The 15,921-nt window shown below is 39.4% G+C and overlaps 2 protein-coding genes across 2 annotated transcripts; both read right to left on the reverse strand.

The window, feature by feature from the left end:
* Positions 1-3,001: 3,001 nt before the first annotated feature.
* Positions 3,002-6,727, reverse strand: LOC139722239 (uncharacterized). The gene is made up of 2 exons (XM_071633550.1): positions 6,231-6,727; positions 3,002-4,703 (listed from the first exon to the last, which is right to left on the reverse strand). Exons 1-2 carry the CDS (start codon positions 6,515-6,517, stop codon positions 4,037-4,039), a joined length of 954 nt encoding a protein of 317 aa, XP_071489651.1. The 5' UTR covers positions 6,518-6,727; the 3' UTR covers positions 3,002-4,036.
* Positions 6,728-11,954: 5,227 nt separating this feature from the next.
* Positions 11,955-15,577, reverse strand: LOC139722240 (uncharacterized). Its single transcript, XM_071633551.1, has 2 exons — positions 15,142-15,577; positions 11,955-12,909 (listed from the first exon to the last, which is right to left on the reverse strand). The coding sequence occupies exons 1-2, from the start codon at positions 15,426-15,428 to the stop codon at positions 12,243-12,245; spliced, it is 954 nt and encodes a 317-aa protein (XP_071489652.1). The 5' UTR covers positions 15,429-15,577; the 3' UTR covers positions 11,955-12,242.
* Positions 15,578-15,921: the final 344 nt, after the last annotated feature.

A 15,921-nucleotide genomic window follows, 5' to 3' on the forward strand; every position in this document is an offset into this window, starting at 1 on the left:
AAATCTCACAAAGCATTCTTGAATTAATCAAAACGAAATCCCTTTTTTATTATTACATCAAAATAATAACCCATGTCCCTAAATCCACCCTAACCACCAGTTCCCCATCCCTCACTCTACCTACCTAAAACAGTTTACTCATCCCTGTTCACAATTATCACACTCCATTTGCGAAAAACACACAAGTGTATGCACACACACACACCACATACACAACGCCAACACACACACAAACACACACACACACTTTTTTGATAATTCTTTATTCGAATTTCATTCAATTTCATATCACAGAAACAGAAACGTTCTCAGAAACAAAAACAAATCATTATACAAAGACAAACTGCATTATACACAAATATTGTACAAAATAACGTCAATCTTACACTATAAGGACAAAATGCAGTAACACCAACATTGTGCAACTAATGTCAAACTTACATTGTAATTCTTTTAACCAAGGAAACGAAATTCACTTTTTGTTTTGTTTTTTAACACATATTCTCGCAAAAAGCCCGCAAAACGGGAACATGATAGATAATTTGCTCAAAACAAAACGGAGCATATTTTATTGCTTCTAAAAAGAAAACTAGAAATGTCGCTATGGCGACTGATGCCTCCGCCATAATGCATGATTCTCCCAATAGGCGTATAGTAATGTCTTCACAATGTGTGATCAATGACAGTTTCACATAACTTGCAAAATATTGATATGACAGGTTTGTCAGAAATGACTTGAATGTTCACTTTCCTTGAACTGGGTTTGCTATAATTGTCGAAGAGTGCAGGTACACATATTAGGGGAATTGAGAATTTTTACTTGAATTCTGACGGACCTTTTTATAAGTTTACTCTCTAAAAAAAAAATCGAGTGAAAATATTCACTCTTAAAGGAGTGAATACAAAAAAGAGTGAATTTAGAGTGAATTTTGAGTGAATTTTGAGTGAAAATGTTCATTTTCACTCGTTTTAGAGTGACGTCAGGGATCCCTCCAAAATCTTCGAGTGATCCCTGAGGTCACTCCAAAATGAGTGAAAATGAACATTTTCACTCAAAATTCACTCCAATTTCACTAGTACGTGTACATTTCAGTAGTACATGTCTACACCAAGTTTCAAGAAAATACCTTGGGGCATTGCACAGATATTGGGGAAATAGCAACATTTTTAGCATTTGACCTTGACCTTTTGACCTTTGACCTCTTGCAAATGTCCCTAAAATCTACTCAACTAACTGTCCCATCATATATCATCCTTGGACCAAGTTTGGTTAAATTTGCTCGATCCAGTCTTGAGTTATCGCGTAAACGGATACAATTTCATGATTTGACCTTGACCTTTGACCTTTGACCTTTGGCAGATTTCACCCAAAATCTTATCAACTAATTGCCCCATCATACTTTATACTTGGACCAAGTTTGGTAGAATTCAAGTCAATATTACTCAAGTTATCGCATAAACGAAAACGGACGGACGTACGGACGGACGGACGGACAACCCGAAAACATAATGCCTCCGGCACCACTTCGTGGAGGAGGCATAAAAAAAAGAAAAAAACGAGGCCATTTGCGACAAACACACACACCCTCACAACGCCAACATGCACCCCCAACCCACCCCTATGCCTTCAGCCCTCAGGATTCAGGTTTTATTCACACTTGAATAAACACACACACACACACACACACACACACACACACACACATATATATACATATATATATATATATATATATATATATATATATATATATATATATATATATATGTACACACACACACACACACACACACACACACACATATATCGGATGATACATGTATGCTATAATTTTGTCATAATGATTATGTCTGTATCTATTTATATCAAAATATTTTTGTAGTTTTCTATTCACCTCTCTATGTTTCTATGAGTGTGTAAATATTGACATCACCTAATAACAACAAAAAATGTACGAGCACAAACATCAAATCTCACTTACAGTCGATGATATCCAATGTATGCATCATAAAAATGCATCATGCATAGTCATACACTGAGATCAGATCACATAATTATGTATTTTTACACGTTCCCTTGCATGTTGTATGTCAAGTTTTCTGTTAATCATTGGATAATTGACAGAATGGTTCACATCAGATGAATATCAACAGAGAAACTAGTCGTTGGGACACTGTCGGTGTTTGTTTGGCATTTGCTCTCTTCTTTCAGAATTCCTGTAAATTCTCGTAGAAATTGTAGTGAATATGAAAATGACACCTGTTGACAAAATCCACCTTTCTGCGAATTGTTGTGGGAGTGGGCGGTTTTCTTTCCCCCAGTATGCAGCGTGGGTGTTTATGATGAGATAATATGCTTCAAAACAGGAATGAGGAGACAAAAAGAAAGGACGTCAAGTTGCATCCTGGGAAACGTGCAGAGCAGCTGTTTTCTTCCTGTGCTTCCCTGGACCTCTTCCCGCGCGCATAAATATTACCAAACGAAACTTCTCCAGGCAGACGATTCCATTTCCGGCTCTTCGATTTTCTCATTTCTGGAAACCTATGGGCGAAATCCGAAAGGACCTCTTTGGTTAATATGAAAACATGAAGGTTGCTCTTCTTCGACGTGAAACTAAAAGACCCTTTCTCTGGGCGATTACGCCTTCGCAGAACCAACTCTGCTAGAGGCCGTGTGCCCTTATCGATCACAAACGATACTGTCGATGCAAAGAAGCCCGATTGCTACATGATGTATGTCAAATATCTCAACTTCGAAAAACTCGCCAAACATGAGGCGAATCAAACAAAGAGTGTTAACATCTGTCATATTTTGATGAAATGTGTGTCTTCGAAGTATCACTGCACTGCTGGGTTGCCATGGTTACACGACATGGATTGTCAATACATCATTCCTGATGTGTGTTTATTGTGAGCCTGGCGGGTATCTTGAGGAAGACTGTGTGTATCTCTTCTCTCACAACGCATACTATGTCATTCAACAGATCGCATACACGGAATATAGGTGCTTCACATACTACTTTAATAACACAACTTGGAGTTGTCCTCACAATGAATTCTCGACATCATGAATTACAGCAGCTTTATCTTTAAAACAATTACATTTGATAACAAAAATTAAACATCAAATAATTCTTCATTTGTTTTTAACCTCTTAAATAAAGTTCTTTCAGTACCTGTTACGAGTAAAAAATCTCACACTGCAATATTGCTCATGGACCTTCAAGATCTTAATCTTGTCCATTTTTACATCAAGTCGTAAGTAACATATACGTATTTAAAGGTGAGCGTATAGAAGGATGTCAGCACCATTGCAGAATAATGATGACGTGTCTCTAATGATGGTAAACTTTCGTCGTAAAGTTTGTAATAATAAAGCAAACAAGGGCAAACGTACACTGACTTTGAACAAGAACAAAAGAACAAATCTACACTACATAACATGCATTACTATTTCAGAAGACTGGTCAAGGCTCGGTTCTGCTCTGGTTCTTAAATGTCACTATCAAAGAATGAACAATCTCCAACCATAGCAAGCTATGGTTGGATGTAGTACTGTCTACCTAAAGAAAGACAGAAAGAAAAAATCGAGAAAGCAACCTCTCATTTTTGCCTCCTTTTATCGATTATGTTTGGTGTTTCCTGTTGTTGCTTACATATCTAGAATAGTGATTGTACTCGATAAAGAAATAGTTGAGTGACTCTGATCAATGATCGACGTGGGTTGATACAATTTTTAATCCCTCTTGCATTATGTACATGTACTAGTAACTTGTTCTCATTTGGCATAACAAATAAGGTATATTGATAACGTACTGTACAAAACGTAACTCCCAAATACGCATTTTGTGAAACAAGCACTGACCCTAAATCATTGCAAGTCGACAGCAAACAAACTACCTCAGTTTCCTATATCCACAAATGAATTATTATCTTTTGATTGACAGAATATTTGAAACTGGAAAAGAGAGAATATTTCTAAAATGATCTTTGTAGTAATCGCTTGTGATCGAGCAGGATTGATGATTAACTTGCTTTAAGGAGTAAATCTACTTTGGTAGACTTCCTCGTAGAATTTCATCCCCCGATCGACGGCTGAGAGTACGTCCTCGGTCAGACTGGATCTCTCAGGCCTAGGCCTGCTCGACGCTCTCGGAATGAAGCACGAGCTGGTGATCGCCGTCCCGTGGAAGTCGGACAGACTGTTGTCCATCATCTGGGTCACGCCACCGGGATTCTTCCATTTCATGATTGGATCCGTGGACGCGTCCCACCGGAGAAGTCCCTCGTGGTAAGGCAGGCCGGCTTCTGCGCAGATCTTCTGCAGAAACGGCTTAGGATTAGCTAAGAAGTCCTCCGTGTCGATGACCAGCGGGTCGGGGTCTAGTTCTTTCGTCACGTGCTGCCATACCGTGTGCAGTTTCTCGTAACAGGTGCGCTGACTGGCGTAGTAAGGGTCGTCGACCTGCAGATCGAAGTCCTTGTCCTCGCCGTGGAACTTGTCCAGCTTCCTCCACGAGCCAATCGATGCCTTCCTGAAGGATGAGATGGCACGATACGGATCTCTGATGATGAAGACGAACTTGAAGCCCGAAGCTTTGGACGGCAAATACTGCAGGCGCTTGTAAAACGATGTCGCCATGTCCTTGACGATCACGACTTTCTTGGAGGCATCGTCGATGGCTCGTTTCACTTCAGAAAACCTGTGGTGGAACAATGAAATATAATCATGGCAAATTTGAAAGAGTGATGGAAGTTGATCCTCAGCATGGGAATGTATGGCATGATTCCATCTAACTATTTCTGTATTATCTGTGTATGGCACAAGTGAAGGCTGACGCGACCCTGGCGTCGCCACACATACTGGAGTATGTCATAATCATACCTATTGTAAGACATAATTATGTGTGTGTGTGTGTGTGTGTGTGTGTGTGTGTTCGTGTGTTTGCATGTGTGTGAGAGTGTTTGCTTGAATACGATCACATTATCACTAGCCTTGTCCTTCTGCAAAAATTTATTTAATGTACCCATTTTAAAACAACTCCGCGAGAAACGCTTTCAATACATATGTCTGTAACAGAGCCTTTGACAGTTCATATTTGACACCAGGCTCTTTTTTTAAAAGTAAATCGCTATCCCTTATGCAACCACACCTTCGTGTGGTATTCGACCGAAAGGAAAGTCGGATAGGTTACACTCATGCTACAGCCAAGGAGTTATAGCCAGGGGTTGGCATGAGAAATTACAAAGACTGTTTGTTCACCTACAATTACTAAACCCCATCATTTCCTTATGACAGGACATGACTGATGAGATCGTGAGGTGAGACGAGTCTCACCTCCCTGATGAGATAGGATATCGAGCGCCTCACTCATCACCTTTTCCCTGACCTCTAGCCTAACGAGGTCCAACAAGACTGACAAAAGAAAGCAATGGCGAAGCACACTACCACATCCTTTTTTTTTTAAAGATCGCAAAAACCCACAGTGTATAGCTCGAACAGTTCACACTATACAGTGAGAATCAAACTTGACTGACACACATTGCTCCAAATCCAGGCACCATTTTCAGACAGTCCATCAAATTGAATATAGCCTTTTGTCAAGGCCCTCTTGCTGTATGGTGAAGAGAGCCCAGCTGAGTGGGGTTGCGCGAGGTAGCCTTTTGTCAAGGCCCTCTCGCTCTATGGTGAAGAGAGCCCAACTGAGTGGGGTTGCGTCGCGTTCGGCTGGGCTAGCTTCGCTCGCCCATTACAGCGAGAGGGCCTTGACAAAAGGCTAGGAGGAATAGTACTATTTGAATATACCGAAAAGCAGCAATCTTTAAACCCCCCCCCCCCCACGTATTATGGTACCGTAGTTATGGGTAAACTCGGCCCCCAATGCGCGCATTACAAGGGGCCGAGTTTACCCCACTAGGCCGAGTTTACCAATAACTACTGTACTTAAAGTTTAGAAAAATCGGAACAAGCTGCTAAATTTGTTCTCAAGTAAATGTCAATAAAATTCAAACAATCTTATCAGGGCATTGTACATTGTGTTTTCAACCGGCCGCCTTGGCACAATATTGTAGCGTTTTTCATATAATGAAACACAAAATGAAGATGTAAACGTCTGTATAAATAAGTATATGAGGTGTTCATGATAACAATCATGTAAAGGAGAATTTAATGAGGCAATATCTCTGCCTGAAACACTTCCAGTTAGAATATAATAGGCCTATAAACTCACGCAAAACGTTTCCCGCCTGTGGGTGGAAGCTGGTTGGAGGCTTGCATGGCGGCTGCGGCTCTGTCGAATTCGTCGGACAGTGTCTCGTCCCAGTCGGTCGGGAGCGACTTGCCCGTGGTCCAACCGTACTCCCTCATCACGATGCGGCAGATGACAAAGGGCTCGAACCAGACCTCGCTCTCGTCGAAGAAGCTCAGACATTTGAGTATGGACGTAGAACCACTGCGGGGTATGCAGATGAAGTACAAGCGAGCCCGCTTGTCACTGGTGTCGTGTGGTGCTGACATGATCGTGGAAGATATAGGCTATTACAGAAATGTAGGTGAAATGCAGGTGTCTTCACGAACTCGGACTTGATGTTACCTGTGCAGTGTACAGGCACTGGAGACCCAGGTTATATAATTATGCTCTCATGGAGGGCGGCGAAAAGCTTGATAGCAAGGTGTGTGGATGTCTTATGTTCTGCTGACGTTGGTACGACTTTTCTCAGCGCTGTAGTGCAAGAGTGGCGTGGACACGACGTACGAGAACGAAAAAGAAAGAAGAAAACAAAAGAAGAGCGCTCGAAAATGGATTGAAGATTCCCCCCCCCCCCCGTTGAAAGCAAAAAAATAATATCATATTTGCTATTCTCAGGGTCCAATCACTGTGTAAACAAACGGAAGTGGCGTATACCTGTCTTTGACACTAGGGGCGAACTTTTCTCGTAGCTACTGAACGCTGACTCCTCATTTTTTGTTTCATTACATTTTGAATCGTTATGTAACCGTTATACTTGAAGACAAAGGTTTTTTTTTTTGTATCACAATACGTGGTTAGCATTAATTAACAAAGCCGAACAATTATTTGAGTCACATTCTTATAGCACTCTTCTCACCATAGAACACCGTCAATGAGGAGAAAGTATACGTTGCTTTTTCGTTTTCCTTTGAAGATAAATTACTGTACAGCACAATGCATTAAACGTACAGGAAAGATTATCTGACAATGCCGAAGTTCAGTACACGGCGTTTTATCTATTTATTTTCAACAAAGTACTAGTACAGTGAAATAAAAGGGATATCTTTCTTCACGGACTAGAAGTAACTGAAAAGACATGCTTGCAAATCCCTTAACCATGCCCACATCCAACTCTAATGCGTATTGCACCATATTACGTGAGACGAGGCGGTTGCAAAGACGTTTTGTGATTGTTTACTGTACGTCGTTTGACGGAAAAGACTCAATTGAACTTTGCTCTCTGATAACATGCCTTCATTCACAATTCAAGACGTCGACTTCTAAAGGAGAATGAAATTCGAATATATACTGTGGATTGAGGGAAATACAGCAGTATCAGTAGGATACATCAGCAAACGTTGAAGAAAATCAGACGATCCGTTTAAAAGTTATGCATTTTTCAAGATTTGGTGCCCCCATCGCTGAATGAAGAGACTACAACATTTTGTGACATCACGGACAACGATACAAAGAAAATATAAAGAAAATGTAATATATTTTCACTTTTCTAGCGTAATGAAGAGCGCTTGTTCTACCTTTTTTCAAAAACAGGGGGAATGATATTACCTTTAACGTCTGTCAACAACAAGTCGAAGGGATGTGTAATAACATTGAAAAATGAAGTTTTGTGGAATTAATTTTTTATTTTCTTGACATCATTGCCCATGCATGACGTCACAAAATGTTGTAGTCTCAATTTTTCTCAACCTTAACCTCGCTGATGTGTGTTTTATGTGTGTATACTAATATTGCCTCATCACGTCGTATTTGGTGGTAAATTTCATGATAAAATGAAGAGGTCGGAAATGATGAAGAAAGCAACGTGATAACGTGAAAGGGCCATGTATAGCAATCGTAGGAATTACTTGATGGTAAATCTTGGTGGACATTGCTTTTCTTTTAATCAATATAAATTGAAAAAAAAAAGAAGAAGAATAAATTACAATCATGTACTTTTCTGTTGACGATCCCTCTTGATAACAAACTAAAATTTATTTGTTGTGTTTTATTGAAAAAAGAGAGAGAGAAAAGCGGGCTTATACAACAAATAATTTGCCCCAGACATACTGACATAAATCAGATAGAAAAGCTTAAAGATATCAAACACGAATATCAAATATACCATAATGATGTCTCCGCGAAGGAGCTCATAAAGTCTCCACGAAGGAGCTCATAACGTCTCCACGAGGGAGCTCATATTTGAAGTTTCCGCAAGGGAGCTCACAGAAGTCTCCACGAGGGAGCTCATAACGTCTCCACGAGGGAGCTCATATTTGAAGTCTCCGCAAGGGATCTCATAGAAGTCTTCACGAGGGAGCTCATAACGTCTCCACGAGTGAGCTCATATTTGAAGTCTCCGCAAGGGAGCTCATAATGTCTCCACGAGGGAGCTCATATTGTAAGTCTCCGTGAGGGAGCTCATGGAAGTCTCCACGAGGGAGCTCATATTGGACTCATAAAATTTATATCAATCACCTATACACCCTAACACAGGCGGACTTCTGCAAGCATATTAAAACACGCTGTTCTTATCGTTCAAATTCTGTACTATCAATATTGAGGATGTGTGGAAACCTTTGAAAAATAGCAATTAGATATTGTAGTTCAATTTATCAGAACGGATTTTCGCTTCAGAACGAATGCAATGATGCCCGATTGCTACATGATGTACGTCAAATATCTCAAATTCGGAAAACTTGCTAAAAACATGAGGCGAGTCAAACTAACAGTGTGAAAATTTGTCATATTGTGATGAAATGTCAAAAAATGTGCGTCTTCAATGTATCACTACACTGCTGGTTTGCCATGTTTACCAGATACGGATAGTCAATACATCATTCCTGTTGTGTGTATATTGTGAGCCTGGCTGTTATCTTGAGGAAAGCTGTTGGTCTCTATTCTCACACAACACATACTATGTTGTCCAACAGATAACATACACAGCATATAGGTGTTTCGCATACTGCTTTAATAACACAACTTGGAGATTGTCACACAATTATTCTCGACATAATGAATTATAGCAACTTTATCTTTAAAACAATCAAACTTTCATAATAAAATTTGAATATCAAATAATTCTTCATTTGTTTTTCAATCTCTTAAATGTAGTTCTATACCTGGAAGAGTATTAAGAAATCTCACATTGCCATAATATGAACCTTTAAAGTTTTAATCTTGTCTATTTTTACATCAAGTTGTGACATGAGTTTTTAGATGTGACCGTATAGAAAATGTCAGTACCATTGCAGAATAATGATGACGTGTCTACAATGATGGTAAACTTTCTTCTTAAAGTTTGCAATAATAAAGCAAACTAGCACAAACATACACACATTTTGAACAAGAATATAGAACAAAAGAATAAATCCACTTTGCATACTTGGCATTACTATTTCAGAAGAATGGCCAAGACTCAGTTCTGTCACCTAATTAAGGAGAATCAAACAAGAAAGGGAAGTTTTGGCAGGCTCTCAAAACTCGCCAAACATGACGCGAGTCAAACACAGAGTGTGAAAATTTGTCATAATGAAATCGAGTATTCGAAGTAAACCTAGCAATATTCTTACTGATCACTACACTGCTGGGTTGCCATGGTTACACGATATGGATTGTCAATACATCATTCCTGTTGTGTGTTTATAGTGAGCCTGGCGGGTATCTTGAGGAAGACTGTCTGTCTCTATTCTCACACAACACATACTATGTTATCCAACAGATCACATACACAGCATATAGGTGATTCACATACCGCTTTAATAACACAACTTGGAGATTGTCACACAATTATTCTCGACACAATGAATTATAGCGCCTTTATCTTTAAAACAACTAAACTTTCATAATAAAATTTGAATATCAAACAATTCTTCATTAATTTGTTTTCCAATCTCTCAAATAAAGTACTTTCAATTTCTGTTTAGAGTAATTTCAAATAGCTCACATTGCGAATTACCACGAGCCTTTAAAATTGTAAATTAATAATGGGTTTTTAGAGGTGACCGTATAGAAGGATGTCAGTACCATTGCAGAATAATGATGACGTGTCTATAATGATGGTAAACTTTGTTCTTAAAGTTTGCAATACATAATGTAGAATAAAGCAAACAAACAGAAACGTATACACTGATTTTGAACAAGAACATAGAACAAAAGAACAAATGTGCATTACGTAGCGGGCATTACTATTTTAGAAGACAGGTTAAGGCTCAGTTCTGTCAGCTAATTAAGGAGAATTAAAAAAGAAAGCAGAGTTTTGGCAGACTCTCAAACTCGCCGAACATGACGTGAGTCAAACACAGAGTGTGACAATTTGTCATATTATGATGAAATTGAGTCTTCGAAGTGAACCTAGTAATATTCTTATCACTACACTGCTGGGTTGCCATGGTTACACGATATGGATAATATAAACAGCATATAGGTGTTTCACATACTGCTTTGATAACACAACTTGGAGATTGTCACATAATTATTCTCGACATCATGAATTATAGCAGCTTTATCTTTAAAACAGTCAAACTTTCATAATAAAATTTGAATATCAAATAATTCTTAACTTATTTTCAATCTCTTAAATGTAGTACTTTCAATACCTGGAAGAGTAATTTTAAGAAATCTCACATTGCCATAATATGAACCTTTAAAGTTTTAATCTTGTCTATTTTTACATCAAGTCGTGACATGAGTTTTTAGATGTGACCGTATAGAAAATGTCAGTACCATTGCAGAATAATGATGACGTGTCTATAATGATGGTAAACTTTAATCGTAAAGTTTGTAATAATAAAGCAAACAGGCGCAAACGTACACTGACTTTGAACAAGAATATAGGACAAAAGAACAAATCTAAATGATATAATGGGCGCTGCTATTTCAGAAGATTAGTCAAGGCTCAGTTCTGTCAGCTAATCAAGAATAATCTAACAAGACACAAGTGTTTTGGCAGACTCTAATATATGTCTTGTATTCCATTTTCAGCCGCAACATAGTCACATTACTGTTAGTTAAAAACAACAACGACAACAACAAACATCCTTACAAAATGCAAACTTTCCTATAGGTCACACGGTCATGATCCATTACATGGCTAGGTACCCTATATGGGAAAAGAAAACGTTATTCCTATATACACTTCCACATCAGAGGGTTATTGAGTTTTGTTTGAATTAACGAGCGATCGTGAGTCATTTCATTAAGAAAACCTCACCCTGTTGACAATTTCGAGACTTCTTCTTTAAATGTCACTGTCAAAGACTGAACACGTATAGCAACCTATGGTTGGAGATTTATTATGCAAAAATATAGTACTGTCTACATAAAAAAGAAAGAAATAAAAAGTCCAGAAAGTAACTTTTCTTTTTTGCCTCTTTTAAGATGGGATTATGTTTGATGTTGTTGTTGTGTATAAATCTAGAATGCCGGATGTACTCGATAAAAAAATTGTAATACAAATTTCAAATTTTTTTCAAACTTTTGTTTAAAACTGCCGTCCTAAATTCTTGTTTTCTGAATCGTTTGTCGGAATTTTCTGTTGAAACTCGGATCTCAGCCTTTGCTGGAGTTTTCCAATTAATGTATGACTTATACAGTTTGTGTGTTGTGCACCTCTCAAGTTTGCCTTTTTCTTCTTCTCCTTCTTCTCCCCAAACCTTTTGCGGGGGGGGGGGGGGGGTGGGGGGGGGAGAGGAGTGGTGTAAGAGTTGATTGACTCTAATCCAGTACTGACATAATTTTTAATCCCTTTTACATTATGTATATGTAAGATGTTCTCATTTGGCATGACAAACAAGATACATAACTGTACAAATCGAAACGCCCAAATACGCATTTTGTGAAACAAGCATACGCTCTAAATCATTGTAAGTCGACAACAAACAAAATATTGCAGTCCCTTATATCCAGCAATGAATTATGCATTTTTAATTGAGAGACTGGAAGAGGGAGAATATTTAAAAAAATGATCTTCGTAGTAATCGCTCGAGATCGATCAGGATTGATGTTTAACTTGCTTTACGGAGTAAATCTACTCCGGTAGACTTCCTCGTAGAATTTCATCCCCCGATCGACAGCTGAGAGTACATCCTCAGTCAGACTGGATCTCTCAGGCCTAGGCCTGCTCGACGATCTCGGAATGAAGCACGAGCTGGTGATCGCCGTCCCGTGGAAGTCGGACAGACTGTTGTCCATCATCTGGGTCACGCCACCGGGATTCTTCCATTTCATGATTGGATCCGTGGACGCGTCCCACCGGAGAAGTCCCTCGTGGTAAGGCAGGCCGGCTTCTGCGCAGATCTTCTGCAGAAATGGCTCAGGACTCGCTAAGAAGTCCTCCGTGTCGATGACCAGCGGGTTGGGGTCTAGTTCTTTCCGCACGTGCTGCCACACCGTGTGCAGTTTCTCGTAACAGGTGCGCTGACTGGCGTAGTAAGGGTCGTCGACCTGCAGATCGAAATCCTTGTCCTCGCCGTGGAACTTGCCCAGCTTCCTCCACGCACCAATTGACGCCTTCCTGAAGGATGAGATGGCACGATACGGATCTCTGATGATGAAGACGAACTTGAAGCCCGATTCTCTGGACGGCAAATACTGCAAGCGCTTGTAAAACGATGTCGACATATCTTTAACGATCACGACTTTCTTGGAGGAATCGTCGATGGCTCGCTTCACTTCAGAAAACCTGTGGTGAAAACAACAAAATATCAAGTTTAGAAAAAGATCCAGATTAGAAAGAGCAACTTTGTCACACGTATATCATAATCATATTCATTATAACATATACACTCAGTAAAAAAAAGAAGAAAGTAAACACTTTTTCGAGTTCATGATTTTCATAGAAGATTTTTGTCAAACCAATGTATCATACACCATATTAACGGTAATTTAATTGGCTATCAACCTATAGTGGGTCAATATTTAGCGGAACTTTACGCTTGAGTGAACACGTTCGGTTTTTGTCCTCCAAGACACAAAAGTAAAAATTGCAAAAGTTGACATTTTGTCTTTTATTTGCAAATGCCCTTTAAGATAACAGTGATAACAAAAGACCAGTTTAACACAATGAGAGACATGAATGAAATAGCAAAAATAATTTTTTGTTCCCTTTATCTCTTTATAATTTCAAACAAAATTAAAGGGAGAAACTTAAGGGGGAAATAATAATTTTCTGACAACTCAAACTTAAACTGACATAGGGAGTAAGGGCACAAAGATGATTAAATGAACAGAATTTCTTTATTTCATTCATTCACTTTAGTTATTTAAGATTTCATGAGACGCATTCAAGAACCAAATATAATTCACAATTTTCCTAATTTGAGAAATCAATTAAAAAGCCTACCGTTTTTGTCAATATTGCTTCTTCTCTCATTTCATTTGAATTTGGATTTGACAGAAAATTCTTCCTTTTTCTCCATTATTTTAAAACTTTATTGATATTTCGGGCTTCAAAGATATTATAGAGATCATAAGTATATTTTTGCAACTGAATTCATGCTTTTCATTGTTTTAATTTGTCTTTTGTTCTTATTGTTTTATGGAAAAGGATTTACGCATGAATGGCAATTTGTTCATTTTTTGCATTTTTTACTTTTGTATCTTGAAAGAGAAAAACAAAGATGTTCACTCATGCTTAAAATTTCCCTTTTTATTGACTTACCAAATTCATAACCAATTAAATTACCTTTCATATGGTATATAATACGTTAACATTAATTTAGCCAAAAATTCTATGAGAAATATGTACTTGAAAAGTTTATATATGTGATATTATATGTGTGTGTCTGTGAGTGTGTGTGTGCGTGCATGTGAGAGAGTGTGCTTGGATATTATCACATTATCACTTGTCATTCTGCAAAAGTTTACTTGACTTTAGGGCTCCCACAAGAAACGTTGCAAATACAGGTAGGTCTACAAACCTCTGATCTAGAGCCACTGGCAATTTAGCTTTGACTCTAGGGTCTGTTTTTTTTCTTAAGATAAATCAAGATTTTTACGCAAACATACGTCCATGAGGTATTCGACCGAAAGTATAAAGCACGGAGCTATCGAAGTAGCTCAATGGTATAAGTCAGAGAAGTTACATTCTGCCTTAGCCAAGGGATTGTGGCCGAGGGGTCTGCACAAAAACAAACAAACAAACAAACAAACAAACAAACAAACAAACAAACAAAACAAAAAACGGTCGTGAAGATGTGTTCGCCTACCAGAGCCCATCCCAGCAGGCCCATCATTTCAAAATGACAGGAAAAATTATAGACTGAGGTAGACTATCGAGACCCCGAAAGCGACAGTGTCAGAGCTCCTCACCTCTCCACTATGACCTCTAGGCTAACGAGGTCCAACAAGTCTGACAAAAGAAAGCAATGCAAAGAGCACTAGCGCACCCTACCAAGGGGCGTACATTTACACGATCGCACAAACCTACAGTGTGTCGCTCTATATTCCATTCAACTACACACACAGTGAGAATCAAACTGGACTGACACAATATGTAAGGAATCCAGACACCATTTTCAGATGGTGCTATAAATTGACATTGAGTAGGAATATTACTATTTGAATATGTCGAAAAAGCAGCAATCACTGCCATCAACTAACCCCCCCCCCCCCCATCCCCGTATCATGGTACAGAAAGTTTAGCGACGATCGGAAAAAGCTGTGAAAGTTGTTATTAGGTGAATGCAAACCGAGAGGTGAGAAGAAACACAAGCGATCGTATCAGGGCACACTACATTATGCTTTCAAACCTGCCGTCTTGGCCCAAATACAGTGGCGCTTCTTCGTAAACCTTGACCATAAGCACACAATGAATTGATGCAAACGTATATGATATGATTATATATACATAATGTAAATGTGATGAGGCCACTTCTCTACCTAAAACACTTCCTCCGTCATACTTTATACTCACGCAAAACGTTTCCCGCTACTGGGTGGAAGTTGGTTGGTGGTTTGCATGGCGGCTGCAGCTCTGTCGAATTCGTCGGACAGTGCTTCGTCCCAGTCGGTCGGGAGTGACTTGCCCGTGGTCCAACCGTACTCCCTCATCACGATACGGCAGACGACAAAGGGCTCGAACCAGACTTCGCTCTCGTCGAAGAAGCTTAGACATTTGAGTATGGATGTGGAACCACTGCGGGGTATGCAGATGAAGTACAAGCGAGCCCGCTTGTCGCTGGTGTCGTCTGGTGCCGACATGACCGTGACAGATATAGGCTGTTACAAAAATGCAGGTGAAATGCAGTCTGTGTCTTCACGAACTCTTGGTTTGATGTCACCTGTGCTGTGTGCAGGTACTGTGATGGATACCCAGGACATTAAGTATGCTCTCATGCAGGGCGGCGAAAAGTTCGATGGCAAGCTGTGTGGACGTCTTACGATCTGTTGACGTTGGTACGACTTTTCTCAGCGCTGTTGCAAGAGAAGCGTGGACACGACGTATCATATATTCGGTCTTGAGCAAGCAAGAGAGAAGGGGGGGCGGTGGGAGGAGAGACAGACACTACCAAGAAAGAAAAAGACAGAAGAAAACAAAAGGAGAGCGCGCGAAAATGGGTTGAAGAGAACCCTCCCCCCCCCCCCCCCCCCCGAAAACAAAACATATATTATCATATTTGCCATTACCAGGGTCCAATAATATTGTGTAAACAAACGGAAGTGGCGTATACCTGTCTGTGACACTTAGGGGAGA

The sequence above is a fragment of the Diadema antillarum genome, unplaced genomic scaffold (assembly GCF_040938485.1).
Source record: "Diadema antillarum isolate AM-2024a unplaced genomic scaffold, OU_Dant_1.0 scf00000162, whole genome shotgun sequence".
Classification (NCBI taxonomy): Eukaryota; Metazoa; Echinodermata; class Echinoidea; order Diadematoida; family Diadematidae; genus Diadema; species Diadema antillarum.